Source organism: Narcine bancroftii, chromosome 5 (assembly GCF_036971445.1).
Source record: "Narcine bancroftii isolate sNarBan1 chromosome 5, sNarBan1.hap1, whole genome shotgun sequence".
Taxonomy (NCBI): Eukaryota; Metazoa; Chordata; class Chondrichthyes; order Torpediniformes; family Narcinidae; genus Narcine; species Narcine bancroftii.
The window spans coordinates 140,401,708-140,418,776 of NC_091473.1; the positions used below are offsets into that span (position 1 = coordinate 140,401,708).

The following is a 17,069-nucleotide window of genomic DNA, read 5'->3' on the forward strand; positions in this document are numbered from 1 at the left end:
ATCATTAGTAGAGGGTTTGTTAGTTTAACAAAGCAGTTCTATTTGTTCCCTGATAAAATTACAGAAGTCTGTACGATTAAGACACCATCTGTATACATTCTCTTGCTTCTCTGGAATTATTATTATTAAAGTCAGAGATGCGTGATCAGAGAGTAGTCTAGTTAAGTATTTACTTTCAACCACTCTATTTTTCAATTGTGCAGGCATTAAGAGCAAATCTATTCTTATACGGGACTCATTCTTTGAGTAGAATGAGTAATCCCACATCGTGGGGTGTAACTGTCCATACGTCTATCAGGTTTAAATCTTTCATAAAAGATACAGTAAACTCACAGTCAACTCCATTAGTTGTTTCTAATTGATTTCTTTGGCAATAATCTATTCACCTAGAGTTCAAGAATGCATGTCAAATTTATCATTTTGTGTAACATTTTTGAACAAAATTCTTCTCTAAAGATTTTGCATCTCTTTGCAATACCTGAGAAACCCAGTTCAAAATCCTATACATCTGAATGGTCTTGTTAGTGAATAGCAAAAAAGTTAGAGGCCAGTCCATTAGGCTAGTTCCAGAGGTTAGAAGTTTGTCCTTGCATGAACAACTATTGCATTTGGATCTATATATTTTGTTTAGAAGAATAGGGGGTGATCTTCTCAAAATATGTAGGATCCTGAGGTGCAGAGTAGATTTTTGGGAGGTTTCTGCTGGGGAGAGAGCCTTGAACAAGGGGGATAAGCAAATAGTTACTTAAAACTGAGATGCCAAGGGATTTCTTCTCATAGAAGAGATTAATCTTGGGGAGTCACGTGATGGAGTAGTGGCCGGACGGTGAACTCCAGCCCTCTCCAGAAAAGTCGGGAAAAACAAAGGAAAACACAAAGGCACAAAAATAAAAATTAAAGAAAAGTGAGTATAAAGGTGGAAAGAAGATGGCGACGAAAAAAGAAAAATCGAAATCAACGGTAAGAAGAGAGGAAGAGAAGACAATGGAAGAAGAAGGAAAAGGCCTTACCTGCTCGAAGAGGCCCGCGGTGGAGAGAGAAACCCGCTCCCTCAGGTCGGTAAAAAGTGGACTACAAAAATGGCTCGCTGAGCCGAGTAAAAGTGCGCAACCGCGCATGCACGATGCGCATGCAAAAAAACACACCGACGGGAGGGGTGACCAGCTGGGGAGTCGATCTCCACAGCCGGCAATGACAGCTGCAGAACACCTGCAGCAAGAGGAGAACATAGAAGACAACGAAAACAATAAAGAAGAGAAGAAAAGGGCAACAAAGAAAGAACAGATGGCCAACCCAGAGGAAGAAGAAAAAGAGGAAGAGTACAGTGAAATAGAAGAAGAAGGGAAAGGCAAGATAAAGTATATACTTTCTCTTATTAAAGAATACATGGAATCATTTAAAGAATGGCAAGCGCAAGAATTTAATGATTTAAGAAGAAGAATAAACAATACAGAAGAGAAAATGAATAAAATAGATATGACCTTAACAGAAATGGGAAAGAAAATGGACAAGATGGAAGAGCGGGAAGCAGCAGTAGAAATGGAGGTAGAAGACTTAAAAAAGAAATTAGAGGAATCTAATAAAAAAAGTTATAGAGACACAAGAACTGTTAGCTCAGAAAATAGATATAATGGAAAATTATAACAGAAGAAATAACATAAAGATAGTGGGCCTTAAGGAAGATGAAGAAGGCAAGAATATGAGAGAGTTTATAAAAGATTGGATCCCCAGGATCCTAGGATGTCCAGAACTACAGCAAGATATGGAAATAGAAAGGGCACATAGAGCATTGGCCTTTAAACCACAACCACAACAAAGGCCAAGATCTATTTTAGTAAAATTCCTAAGATATACTACAAGAGAAAAGGTACTGGAGAAGACAATGGAAAAAGTAAGAGTGGGCAACAAGCCACTGGAGTACAAAGGGCAAAAAATCTTCATTTATCCAGATATAAGTTTTGAACTCCTAAAGAAGAGAAAGGAGTTCAATACAGCAAAGGCGATTTTATGGAAGAAAGGGTATAAATTTATATTAAAGCATCCAGCGGTATTGAAAATATTTATTCCAGGACAACAAAACAGACTATTCTCGGATCCAGAGGAAGCACGAAAATTTGCAGAACAATTATAAAATAGACTGAGGGATGAAGACGTGTAACGAGAGTACAAAAGACTGAGAACTAAAAAGACACATAAGTTTTGAACTCCTGAAGAAGAGAAAGAAGTTCAATACTTGGAAGACGATCTTATGGGGGGAAAAAAAATATTCTCGGATCCAGAGGAAGCAAGGAAATTTGCAGAACAACTACAAAGCAACCAGAGAGATGAAGATATGTAATAAGAGTAAAAATGACCACGATTTATATGTATGTGGGTAAAGAGGTATATGTGTGTATATGTATAATGTGCATACATGAATGTATCCGTATTTAGAGGAAAATATAGATAGTATAGACAAGAATTAATAAGGGAAGGAAATGGAATAGAGGGAATAAGGAGGGAACTAAAAGAGTGACCTTTGTTACATATGAAAAGTGAAATCTTTTCTGGGGGGGGCTGGGTGGGGAGGAGTTGCGGTCACTGCAAAATCAGCTGATGCTTGCGAGTGAATTCACAAATCCAAATGGAGAGGGGAGATGTGGTTGTCCGACAAGGGATAAAGGACAACTCAGGAGGGGAAGGGGAGATTGGGGCTAAAGAAGTTTTAAATAGGAGAATAAGGAAAATGTTTGATGTTTTAGGAATGTTGTCTTATAAAGGGTTCAAAACAAGAAAACAGAAATGGATAAGAAGGAAAGGTAATGATGGAGAAACGGAAAGGGAAGATAAACAAAGTATAAAATGGCTACGTTGAACTATATGACTTTAAATATTAGTGAAATACATAACCAGATTAAAAGGAAGAAACTGCTAAATTTACTGAAAAAGAAAAAATTGATATAGCATTTGTGCAAGAAACACATTTAACTGAATTGGAGCACAAGAAATTAAAGAGAGATTGGGTAGGACACGTAACAGCAGCATCGTATAATTCAAAAGCAAGAGGAGTAGCTATGTTAATTAGTAAAAATGTGCCATTTAAAATAGAAGAGGAAATAATAGATCCAGCAGGGAGATATGTAATGATAAAATGTCAGATATATTCGGAGTTTTGGAATCTACTCAATGTATATTCACCTAACGAAGAAGATCAAAAGTTTATGCAAGATATCTTTTTGAAGGTAGCAGATACGCAAGGGAACATATTAATAGGAGGGGACTTCAACCTGAATTTGGATTCAAATATGGGCAAAACTGGGAAAAAAATTAACAGAAAGAACAAAGTAACCAAATTTATAATTAAATCGATGGAAGAAATGCAACTTTTGGATATATGGAGGAAACAACACCCAAAGGAAAAGGAATATTCATATTACTCGGCTAGACATAAAACATACTCAAGAATAGACCTATTTTTGTTATCAGCTCGTATGCAAGATAGAGTAAGAAAAACAGAATATAAAGCTAGAATACTATCGGACCATTCACCCTTAATATTAACAGTAAAGTTAGAAGACATCCCTCCAAGAATGTATAGATGGAGATTAAACTCCATGTTACTTAAAAGGCAGGATTTTAGAGAATTTATTGAAAAACAAATAAAAATGAATTTTGAAATAAATACGGAATCAGTGGAAGATAAGTTTATACTATGGGATGCAATGAAAGCATTAATAATAAGTTATGTAACCAAGATGAAGAAGGACTATAACCAGGAAACAGAGCAGTTGGAAAGGGAAATAGTAAATATAGAAAAAGAATTAGCAATGAAGGAAGATACAACTAAAAGAAGAGAATTGGCGGATAAAAAAATAAAATATGAAACACTACAAACATATAAGGTGGAGAAGAATATAATGAAGACAAAACAGAAATATTATGAACTAGGTGAAAAAACGCACAAAATCCTAGCATGGCAGCTTAAGACAGAACAAGCTAAGAAAATGGTATTGGCATCAAGGAAAAAAGACAAACAAATTACATATAATCCAAAAGAAATTAAGGAAAACTTTAGAGAATTCTATGAACAATTATACCGAACTGAAAACGAAGGGAAAATAGATGAATTTCTGACTAAAATTGAACTACCAAAACTACAAATAGAGGAACAAAATAAATTAACAGAGCCATTTGGAATAGTAGAAATACAAGAGATAATAAAAAAATTACCAAATAATAAGACACCAGGAGAGGATGGATTCCCAATAGAATTCTACAAAACATTTAAAGACTTATTAATTCCGCCCCTCCTGGAAGTAATCAACCAGATTGATAAAACACAAAGCTTACCAGATTCATGTAAAACAGCAATAATTACAGTAATACTAAAGCAAGGGAAAGATCCACTCTCACCAGCGTCATATAGACCAATATCTTTACTTAACACAGATTATAAGATAATAGCTAAACTATTAGCAAACAGATTAGCAGAGCATGTACCGAAAATGGTAAATTTAGACCAAACTGGATTTATCAAAAAAAGACACACAACAGACAATATTTGTAAATTTATTAACTTAATTCATGCAGTAGAAGGGAATAAAGCACCTACAGTAGCAGTTGCTTTAGACGCAGAGAAGGCCTTTGACAGAGTAGAATGGAATTATTTGTTCAAAGTATTGCAAAAATTCAGTTTACCGGAGAAGTATATTAATTGGATTAAAGCATTATATAAGGGACCGTTAGCGAAAGTGACAGTAAATGGACATGTATCAAAGCAATTTACCTTAAGCAGGTCAACACGGCAGGGCTGCCCACTATCACCTTTATTATTTGCGTTAGCTATAGAACCACTAGCAGAATTGATAAGAACAGATAATAATATGAAAGGAATAAAAATAAAAGACAAGGAATATAAAATCAGTTTATTTGCGGATGATGTTGTAGTGTACTTAACAGAACCAGAACTATCAATAAAAGAATTATATAAGAAATTGAAGGAATATGGAGAAGTGTCGGGTTACAAGATAAACGTAAATAAAAGTGAAGCAATGCCTATGAATAATGCGGATTTCTCAAAATTTAAGAAGGAATCACCATTTAGATGGCAAATGCAAGCAATAAGATACCTAGGTGTACAAATAAACAAAAATCTCGGCCAACTATATAAACTCAATTATTATCCACTAATGAAAAAATTACAGGACGATTTAGAGCATTGGAAAGATTTACCACTAACACTAATAGGAAGGATAAACTGTATTAAAATGAACATTTTTCCAAGGATATTATACTTATTTCAGGCATTGCCAATACAACTGACAGAGAAATTCTTCAAGGAGTTAAAGAAAATAGTAAGGAAATTTTTATGGAGAGGGGGGAAACTGAGGATAGCACTAGATAAATTAACAGAATGGTATAAACAAGGAGGCTTACAACTGCCAAACTTTAAAAATTATTATAGAGCCGCACAATTAAGATATCTATCAGATTTTTATCAAACAAGGGAAAAGCCAGATTGGACAAGATTAGAATTAGATAAAATAGGGGAAAAGATACCTGAACACATATTATATAAATGGGATGAAAAATTGGTACAACATAGAAGTTCTCCAGTATTACATCATCTCCTCAATATTTGGAAGAAGATTCATGTAGAAAGAAATAAAACAAATTATCAATTACCGAAATTAATATTGACGCAAAACAAGTTACTCCCTTTTACAATAGATAACCTTTCCTTTAGAGAATGGGGAAAAAAAGGGATTAAAAGAATAGAAAATTGTTTTTCAGGAAATAGATTCTTATCCTTTGAACAAATGAAAGATAAGTACAATATAACTCAAGATACAGCGCTGGCATATTACCAATTGAGATCCTACTTGAAGGATAAATTAGGAAGCAGCTTGAGTTTGCCAGAGGGAAGTAACCTTGAATATGTGATTACAGATACAATGATAATCAAAAGATTTATAACAAATATGTATATTAAACTGCAAGAAAAGGAGAATGAGGAAACAAATGGTAAAACTAAACAAAAATGGGAACAAGATTTAAATATAAAGATAAAAAAGGAAACGTGGGAGAAGTTATGCTCCGGAACGATGAGAAATACAATAAATACGAGGTTACGTATGATACAATATAACTGGATACACAGGCTATACATTACACCTCAAAAGTTAAATAAATGGGACCCAACAGTATCTGATAGATGTTTTCGATGTAAAAAAGAAATAGGAACAACAATTCATGCAATCTGGACATGTGAGAAAGTAAAAAAATTTTGGGAAGATCTAAATCAGATATTAAATAAAATAACAGAAAACAATATACCAAAGAATCCAGAGATCTTCCTCCTAAGTAACATAAAAAACAAAGAATTTGGAATTGATTTGGAGGATGCACAAAAAAGATTTGTTAAGATAGCTCTAGCCGTAGCAAAAAAATGTATTATGTCAACCTAGAAATTGGAAGATAATTTGAAAATACAACAATGGAATATAGAAATGAATAAATGTATTCCATTGGAAAAAATAACATATAGTTTAAGAGATAATATTGAAATATTCAAACAAATTTGGGAGCCTTACATTAAATACAATAGCGAAAACCTACCGGGGACAGTCATTACCTAAGTTAACGGAAGGAAAAGGAAATGAAAAGAATGGACTCAGTAGAATTTCTGGTGTATTTTTATTGAATGACAACATTGTCTGACTGGTTTAATGTATCCTAGAATGTATACCTTAAATGGACGGGAGGGGGGAGGTAGGGAGGGTGGGATGGGAGGAGGGAGTGGGGGGGAGAAAATGGCACTGTATATGTGTGAAAAGTAAAAAGTGTGTACCATGGTTAATGTGATTTATGGTGTGAAAAATAAAAAATTTAAAAAAAAATAGAAGAGATTAATCTTGATGATTTTTTACCCTGGGGTTGCAGGGGCAAAATCATAGGAGGTTTTAAAAAAGGAAGTGCATACATTTTTGAAAGGCTGGGACCTGGAAAGTGGAGGAGTTTGGGTCCTAGGGTAGATCAACCATCATGATGTTGAATGGTGAGGCAAGTTTAAGGAGCCATTTAGTCTATTCTTGCTGCTATTTTCTTATGTTCTCATAAGCTTTTTAATATTAGCATCAATTTCAACCAAAGTTTATTCTCTCAGATGTACCTTAGCTTAAAATATATGAATTTCTTGTAAAACCCAGGAGGTGCGGTTCTTGTTCTCATATGTATTTACCAAGAGAAGGGCATGGAAGCTGGTGAAATCTGCTGGAGCATATCAACATTATGAAAGAAGAGGTAGAGAAGATCCTGAAACGCGCAGATGGATAAATTCTTAGGGCCTTACCAAGTGTATTGCAGGATGTTAAGGGAAATAGGGAAGGAGATTGTTGGAACTCTTAACAAAGAGTTTTGTAACTTAATTTGCCAAAAGTGACTGGAAGATAGCTAATGTTGCACCTTTTCTTTAAGACGGGCATGGGGAAGCCAAATCTTACATAAATGATGGGAAAGTTACCCGACGCAATTGTGAGAGACAAATTAGAAAGGACTATGGAATGAATGGATTGGTACTGATAGGCATGTATAAATACATGCAGTGTATCGAAGTGCCAATTTCCATGCTGTCCAAAACTATGACTAAATATTCCTGCTTGGCAGAGTCAACTGCTGTTGGATTGATATTTTAATCAACTGTCTCAATGGAGAAGATGAGGTGCTCCCATATTTATCAGCCAACAATATTGTTATATTTCATAACAATATACAGTACTCTTTCATTTCTTATTTGGCTTGGCTTCGCGGACGAAGATTTATGGAGGGGATAAATGTCCACGTCAGCTGCAGGCTCGTTTGTGGCTGACAAGTCCGATGCGGGACAGGCAGACACGGTTGCAGGGGAAAATTGGTTGGTTGGGGTTGGGGGCTGGGTTTTTCCTCCTTTGTCTTTTGTCAGTGAGGTGGGCTCTGCGGTCTTCTTCAAAGGAGGTTGCTGCCCGCCGAACTGTGAGGCGCTAAGATGCACGGTTTGAGGCGATATCAGCCCACTGGCGGTGGTCAATGTGGCAGGCACCAAGAGATTTCTTTAGGCAGTCCTTGTACCTCTTCTTTGGAGCACCTCTGTCACGGTGGCCAGTGGAGAGCTCGCCATATAACACGATCTTGGGAAGGCGATGGTCCTCCATTCTGGAGACGTGACCTACCCAGCGCAGTTGGATCTTCAGCAGCGTGGATTCGATGCTGTCGGCCTCTGCCATCTCGAGTACTTCGATGTTAGGGATGAAGTCGCTCCAATGAATGTTGAGAATGGAGCGGAGACAACGCTGGTGGAAGCGTTCTAGGAGCCGTAGATGATGCCGGTAGAGGACCCATGATTCGGAGCCGAATGGGAGTGTGGGTATGACAACGGCTCTGTACACGCTGATCTTTGTGTGTTTCTTCAGTTGGTTGTTTTTCCAGACTCTTTTGTGTAGTCTTCCAAAGGTGCTATTTGCCTTGGCGAGTCTGTTGTCTATCTCGTTGTCGATCCTTGCATCTGATGAAATGGTACAGCCGAGATAGGTAAACTGGTTGACCGTTTTGAGTTTTGTGTGCCCGATGGAGATATGGGGGGGCTGGTAGTCATGGTGGGAAGCTGGCTGATGGAGGACCTCAGTTTTCTTCAGGCTGACACTCAGGCCAAACATTTTGGCAGTTTATAAATAGATTAAATACAACATTTTCTCTAAAGTGAACTAAAATGTACTAAGTGAACAAGATTTAAAAAAAAATTTAACCAGTAACCTGCATTGGATTTTAATTTCATTTTATTATTAATCTGATATTCTAAATCTGTTTTTAAATTGCATTGTTCTCCCTTCTGCAGCATTGGAGAAAGTATAAGTAGAATGAAACTATCAGTTTATAGATTATTTTTATTTCATTTCATTTTTTTTCCAGGCTAGATTTAATTCTTGATGTTAAATATGAAAGAGAATTTATTAAACCGACCAGATTTTCCAATTTCCAGACAGAACAATTCATAACTTAAATGATACTAAGTTGCATTTCATTTGATACTTAGGAAAATAGAGAGAGGGATCCAGTTCTTCCTTTGTTAGACTCTGAAGCACAGAACCAGATCCGCAAGCGCATTGTTCTAGATGCATTAAAAAAAGTGTAAGTAACAACTGCACAATTTTTGAATCTAGATTCTGGAATGTTGTATTTTAATAACTTTTAAAAATGCATTGAAACTATATATTTCTTCAAAATTGTACCAACCTCCTCCACCACCCCTGGGCCTGGCAATGCATTTCAGGCACACACTGTGTTTAATAAAAAAACTTATCCTTGACATATCCCCTCAACTTTCCTCCCCTCACCTTGTACAGATATTCTCTGGTGTTTGCTATTCTTGTACTGGGAAAAGGTGCTGGCTGTCCACCCTATTTGTGTCTCCCATAATCTGGCAGACCTCTATTAAGATACTTTTCATCTACACTCCAAAGGAAAAAAACCTTGCCTCATTAGGTATGTTCTCCAATCCAGGCAACATCCTACTAAATCTCCTCTGCACCCTCTCCATAGCTTCTGTTATGAGACAACCAGAATTAAACACAATATTTCAAGTGTGATCTAACCAGACTTATTGCTAGAGCTGCAATATTACCTCATGACTCTTGAACTCAAACTCTGTCTAATGAAGGCCAGCATATCAAGCCTTCTTAACTACCCTATCAATCTGTGCAGCAACTTTGAGAGATCTATGAATATGAACCCCAAGATCCTTCTGTTCTTCCACACTGTGAAGCATGTCATGTGTGAATCAAAACTGTCATCATGACATAGTTTCCTAGTTCTGTTATCTGGTCCAAAAGTCTTTGTTCTATATAATGCAGTCAGCCATTTCCTGATATCAAATGCAATGAATTAAATTGACTGACAGGTATCTATGATAATGGGGAACCTGAGACCTGGTTAAGATGGACTACTGCAGGGCACTTCTGACTGCAGCTGGTTGCAAAGGCTTGCATCATGTGTTTGGTATTCTCAACTGGATCCATAGTGAAAAGGACTAGGAAGTGACAACTGGACTAGCAGACAGGGATTTGGCCAAAGGGACCATTGACTAGTGCTGAAATTTCTCCTCTTGGCAATTAGAGAACTTAATTGAAAGTAATTGACAACATCGAGATTTTAAAAAGCTTGTCTCATTGATGCTAATTATGAGCATATAGAAATGATTGGTAGAGACATCCACATTGCATGAGTGAATTAAAAAAGTTATATTTGTTCAAAAATCTATTTAAAAATATTTTCTCTATTAGTAAAGTATGAAAAGATTAATATTATACAAAGGCTTTGTTTCTGTAGAATTGTTGTTTCCCCCTCCACGATGTCCCTCACTATTTTTCAGCTGAGGACAGCAGCTATCAATGTTGTAGCATTCAAGCTTGTTTTGCTGTCTTCCCGGAAATTACTGCTGTTGTATATAGGTAAACCCCACTTTACGAATACTTGAATTACGAATTATTAAGCTTATATAAATAAACCCGTGTTCACTTTTGCAAAGAGTATAATGGGTTTACAAGCAGTTTTTCAGGAACACTCTACCTTCATAAAGTGGAGTATACCTGTATTTTTTAAAAACTTACAGTTCCGATTGTAGAGTTTTTTAAATATAGCATAACTGAAAGAAAAGAAAGTATGCACAAATTACTTTCAGTTTAATTTATGATCTTCAGTGTCATTTAAAAGATATTGAATAGATTTCCACCACAACCCTCTGGCATCTCCAATCCAAACATTGTTGAATCCATTTCACTACTTCAACATTAATAGCTAATGCTTGAACCTTCCTAACTAACCTCTTATGCGGAACCTTGTCAAAAGCCTTACTAAAGTCTATATAGACAACATCCACAGCCTTCCCCTTGTCAACCTTCTTAGAAACCTCCTTGAAAATCTCTATAAGGTTTGTGAAACATGATCTACCACGTATATAACCGTATTGACTACTCCTAATCAATCCCTGTCTTTCCAAATAATTGTATATACTATCTCTAAGTTCACATTCCATTAATTTACCCACCACCAACGTCAGGCCTATAATTACAGGCCTATAATTACCAAGTTTACTTTTGGATTCTTTTTTAAACAGTGGAACAACATAAGCTACCCTCCAATCCTCCGGCACCTCCCCTGTGGCCAGTGACATTTTAAATATTTCTGTCAGAGCCCCCACTATTTGTACACTAACCTCCTTCAGGGTCCTAGGGAATATCTTGTCAGAATCTAGGGATTTATCCACCTTGATTCTCTTTAAAATAGTCAAATATGACCTCTTCATTAATCTGTATATTATTCATGACCTCACTACCAGATTTCCTTACTTCACCCGGCTCAATATTCCTTTCCTTAATGAATACAGAAGAAAAAAAAATTAAAATTTCTCCCATCTCTTCTGACTTCTCACAAAGCCTACCCCTCTGATCCTCAAGGGGCCCAATTTTATCCCTCACTACTCTTACTTTAAATGTAACTGTAGAAACCCTTAAGATTTTTATTAATTTTTTTTTACCTTGCCTGGCAAAGTATCTTTCTTAAGATTTTTTTTAACATCCCTTATATTCCTCAAACACCTCATCTATTTCCTGATGTCTATACCTGTTGTCCACATCCCTTTTCCTCTGAACCAAATTCCCAATATCCTTCGAAAATCAAGGCTCCCTATATTTTCTAATCTTTCCTTTAATCCTCACAGGGACATACTGACTCTGTACTTTCAAAATTTCCCCTTTGAATATCCTCCATTTATCTGCTCCATCCTTCCCTGAAATTATCCCAATCCACATCCTCTAAATCCTTTTGCATCTTCTTGAAATTTTCCTTATCCAATCAAGAATCTCAACCTTAGACCCAGCCCTATCCTTCTCCATTATTAACCTAAAACTAATCGTATTATGATCACTAGACCCAAAGTGTTCCCCAACACAAATCTCTGTCACCTGACCTCTGACCTATTTCATTCCCTAATAGATGATCCACACTGCCTCCTCTCCAGTTGGTTCTTCTAAGTATTGATTTTGAAAAATTTTCTGAACACATTTGACAAACTCCAACCCATCCAGCCCTTTTACAGTGTGGGTGTCCCAGTCAATGGGTGGAAAGTTAAAATCTCCTATAATCACCACTTTATGTTTATTACACATATATGCTATCTCCTTACAAATTTGCCCATTAGGTGGTCTATAAATACACTCCTATAAGTGTTTCATGCCTTTCTCATTCCTCAATACCACCCAAAAGCTTCACTGGATGAGTCCTCCAATCTATCCTGCCATAGCACCGCTGTAATGTTTTCTCTAACAAGCAATGTGTCTCTTCTACCTTTTATTCCCCCACCCCCCATTCTATCACACCTAAAATAAAATCCTGGAATATTTTGCGCCTCATGCCCTTCCTGCAACAAAGCTTCACTGATGGCTACAATATCATATTTCCACGTGCCAATCCATGCTCTAAACTCATCCACCTTTCTTACTATGCTCCTTGCATTGAAATGTATACTCCTTGCTTTGAATTATAGACATATACACTCCTTTAATTACCATCTACTTTTACCACCCCCACCCCTTCATTAACTTTAATATTCTGATTCCTCTGTCTTTTCAAATCCAGGTGTTTTTCTACCCTAATCTCTGCATTCTCATTCTGATTCCCACCCCCCTCCCTAACTGCTCTAGCAAACCTGCCCACCAAGATATGGGTCCCCTTCTTGTTCAAATGCAGCCCGTCCCTTTTTACAGGTAAGACCTTCCCCAGAAGAGATCCCAATGATCCACAAATGTGAACCCCTGCCCCTTACACCAATTCTTTAGCCACACATTGATTTGCCACATTTCCTATTCCTACCCACTCTAGTGTGTGGCACAGGCAGCAATCCCGAGATTACTACCCTTGAGGTCCTGATTTTTAACTTTTTTCCTAACTCCGTATACTCTTTCTTCAGATCCTCATCATTACTCCTATCTATGACATTGGTCTCCACTTGACCACGATATCTAGCTGCTCGCCCTCCCCCTCCAGAATGCTGTGTACTCGATCAGAGACATCCCTGACCTTGTCAACTGGGAGGAAACATACCAACTAGGAGCCCCGATCTTGTCCAGCAAACCTCCTATCTGCTCCCCTAACCAGCAACTCCCCAATTACAAGAGTTCTCCTCTTTTTTTCCCCCCCTTCCTTTCTAAGCCGAGGGGCTAGCTCCCATGCCAGAGACCTGGCCACTGTGACTTGTCCCTGGTACATCATCCCCCCAAAACCCCGTATCCAAAACAATATACTTATTGAGGAGAATGGCCACAGGGGTACTCTGCACTGTCTGTCTCCACCCCCGCCCCCCTTCCCTTCCCTCATAGTCACCCAGTTAGCTGACTCGTGTCTGTTTGAGGTGACTGTCTCCCTGTAACTCCTATCTATCATTGCCTCTGCCTCCCTTATGATCCGAAACTCATCCAGCTGCAACTCCAGTTCCTTAACATGGTCTCCCAGGAGTCACATCTAGATGCACCTTTTGCAGATGTAGTCATCAGGAACATTTTTTAAAAGCTTGATTTCAGTGATTTTTTTAAAATCTGATTTTTCCACAGATTGATTGATTAAAAATGTTTGTTCTTTTGCGATTAAACTGGCTCTTAAATAACATTTTTGACGTAAATTTAATACAAAAAGTTAAATTAGTTGCCCAATTCTGCTAGTTGTGGCAGAAATTTGCCCCTGATATGCTATCAATTAAGTGAAAATGCCAAAATCACGCCTTTCAAATGTGTGCAAGTTTGTTCTTAAAACTTTATTTTTCAATTCTACTGCCAGAAGGAAAATATTAGTATATAATTTGTCAATTGAGTCTTATTGTATGGGAACGATTATAAATTTACATGAGTAGACTTTGTAATTTTCCAAACATAGATTTAAAGTTTATGTACTTGTAAAATTATTCTTCATTGAGAATTTCACAGTAATCATCAAAGATTATTTTTCTTTCCTAGCTTACCCAATTTATTGGGACCTTTTCAACTTTCGATATCTGATATATTCCCTGAACTAAATGGACTTGTAAAAACTTTTAGGTAAGTGATTCAACTCTTCAAAAGTACTGGTATATGTATATGTGAATGTAGATCAATGCTAAACAACATGCCTGTGTATTTACCAATCAAGGAGAACAGCCGTTATGTTATCGATATGATTTACACCGAACAAATTTATGCCAAGCTTGACTGTCAAATCTTTTTATTGCTCCAGTCTCAGAACAAAAGGCAAAGATAACATGTCAACACTTTTTTTTTAACTAAAATTTATTTCCTTTATCATTTTTATTCTTTCCCACGAAAACAAATGCAAAGTTTTATGGGGTTTTTTTTCTTCACTAAAACTGAGACCAAATTGGCCTTCTAATGCAAATGTTCGATTTCTGCTGTGTGTTCCATCCAATTCCAAGCCCACTATCACTGATCATCCCATTGTCCTATTGTTTGGACTGCTCAAAGAACACAATGCAGCACAGGAACAGATCCTATCCTCGTGAACCTCTTGTACTGTTTCCAACACGTCCTTCCGGTAATGGGGTGACCAGCATTGCGGCCTGACGACATTTTTATATAACTGCATAATGACTTCCTCACTTTTATATTCCATGCCCCACCCAATGAAGACAAGCATACCATATGCCTTCTTTACCACATTAACTACTAATGTGGCCACTTTTGATGAGCTATAGATTTGGATCCCTGGATCCATTTGCACATCAATGCTTTTAAGAGCCCTGCTATTGGCTCTACAGATTCCACTTGCATGTGACCTCCCAAACTACCAAGACCTCACACTTGTCTTGATTAAATTTAATCTATCTTTCTCTGACCATATCTGTAACTGGGTTTATATCCTGTTATATTCTTTGATAGCCCTCTACACTGTCCACAACTCCACCAATCTTAGTATCATCTTCAAACTTATCACCCACCTACAATTTCATCCAAGTCATTTATTTATACAGACAATAGGGGTTCCAACACCGATCCTTGCGGAACACCACTGGTCACAGGCATCCAGCCCAAATAGCAATCTCCTACTGTTGCCTTCTGTCTTCCCATGGGTCAGCCAATTCCATATCCAAACTATTAACTCACCAACGGTCACATGCTTTTGTATTTTTTGGATCACCCTACCAAGAGTGACATTATCAAAGTGTTACTGAAGTTTGTGTTGACAGCATTCACTCCTCAACCCTCAAAAAAGCACAAATTGGTAAGACATGACCTGCCCCTCATAAAGCCAAGTTGACTGACCCTCATCTGACCATGCATTCCAATTATGCATAAATCCTACCCTAAGTATCCTTTCCAATAGTTTCCTTACCACTGATGCGAAGCTTACTGGATTCGCCAGCTTTCCCGCCAGAGTTCCACATCTTTCCGTCACGCAGAGGTCATTTTGCAGGCCGGTCCATGTCTCCGCGTGCGGCTGCTACACTACCTTATATTAATTATTTTGAGGGTGGGAGGAGGTTTTGGGGATGGGATATATGCCATTATGTATGTCATTTCCAGTTTGTTTTCTTTTTGCAATTTGTATTATTATATTAATTTTTGACTACTACATGTATGGAGAAAAATTTAAATAAAATATTCAAAAAGAAAGAAAACAGAACTGGAATAAGCTGATTGTTTTAGGGTTGAGAGCGCTGCATGGCTGTTTTGATGGGGCAGCAGCTGTTCAACCTAAATCAATGAGCTGTCAGGATTGAACCCAAGTTTGAGCTGTGAGTTTGCAATTCTCCTGGCTCCTCCAGTCTCTGATCAGGTCTCCCTGCATAAGGAAGGTTATACTTACAATACTTGCAATAGGCAAGTGCAGCAAAAGCTACCAGATTTGATTTGTAGGTGGTGGATTTATTGTATGTATGAAAAGACTGGACCTGCCTGCAGTGTCTGCACTTTTAGAGGAAAGTGATCTCATTGAAATGTACACAATTCTTTCAGAGCTTCATTTTTTTTTGAATAATTTATGTTTGATTTTCACACATATCCAAACAAACAATACAATCTCTCATTCAACAATAGTATAAACATTCAGAGTCTGCTTTCCCCCTCTCCCCTCTCTCCCATACCCTTATGCCACAAGAAAAATATATAAACCAAAACAAAAAAACAATTATCGGTAAAGTCACAGACCCTTATAGGAATGTCAGAAAAACTCAAAGTAATTTGAAATAAAAAAGATAAGGAACAAAATACCAGAGCCACCACCCACTTCATTTATCTCAATCATTCCACTATTGGGATGGATTATTGCCTTTCTTTTATTCAGAAGGGGTATCATTATATCTGCATCCAATGTGTTCTTTGTAAGCTTCATTGAGTAGATGCAGAGTTGAAGGAGGAGTCACGTGATGGAGTAGTGGCCGGTCAGGGAATTCCAGCCCTCTCTGGAAAAGTTTAAAAAAAAACACACAAAACACAAAGGTACAAGAAAAAAATTAAAACAAAGTAAAAGTAAAGGTGAGAAGAAAATGGCAGCGAAGAGAGAAAAGTCGAAAGCAATGGGAAGAAGAGAAGAAGAAAGAACGTCAGAAGAAGAAGGTGAAGGCCTTACCTGTCCGAGGAGGCCCGCCACGGAGAGAGAAGCCCGCTCCCTAAGGTCGGTGGAAGTCCCGAGCTCGGGACTACAAAAATGGCTCACGGAGCCGAGTAAAAGTGCGCAACCGCGCATGCGCGATGCGCATGAATAAAAACACACTGTCGGGAGGGGGGAACAGCTGCGGAGTCGATCTCCACAGCTGAGAGTGACAGCTGCAACACAGCAACAGGAAGAGAACATAGAAGATAAAGAGAACAAGAAAGAGAGTAAAAAGAAAACAAGGAAACAACAGATGGCCAACCCTGAGGAAGAAGAACATAGAGAAATGGAAGAAGAAGGGAAAGGCAGGACAATGGATATATATTTTTTTAAAGAATATATGGAATCAGTAAAAGAATGGGAATTACAAGAATTTAATGAAATAAAAAGAATTAAGAGTGCAGAAGAAAAAATGAATAAAATAG

The 17,069-nt window shown here is 37.4% G+C and overlaps 1 protein-coding gene across 7 annotated transcripts in view; it reads left to right on the forward strand.

The window, feature by feature from the left end:
- Positions 1-17,069, forward strand: part of rpap2 (RNA polymerase II associated protein 2) — a 123,668-nt gene that overhangs the window by 32,860 nt on the left and 73,739 nt on the right. For all 7 annotated transcript variants that reach the window (XM_069939231.1, XM_069939230.1, XM_069939229.1 and 4 more), the window contains exons 8-9: positions 9,047-9,141; positions 14,016-14,096. In XM_069939231.1, the coding sequence (XP_069795332.1) occupies positions 9,047-9,141; positions 14,016-14,096 (176 nt within the window). The remainder of the gene's footprint in view (positions 1-9,046; positions 9,142-14,015; positions 14,097-17,069) is intronic.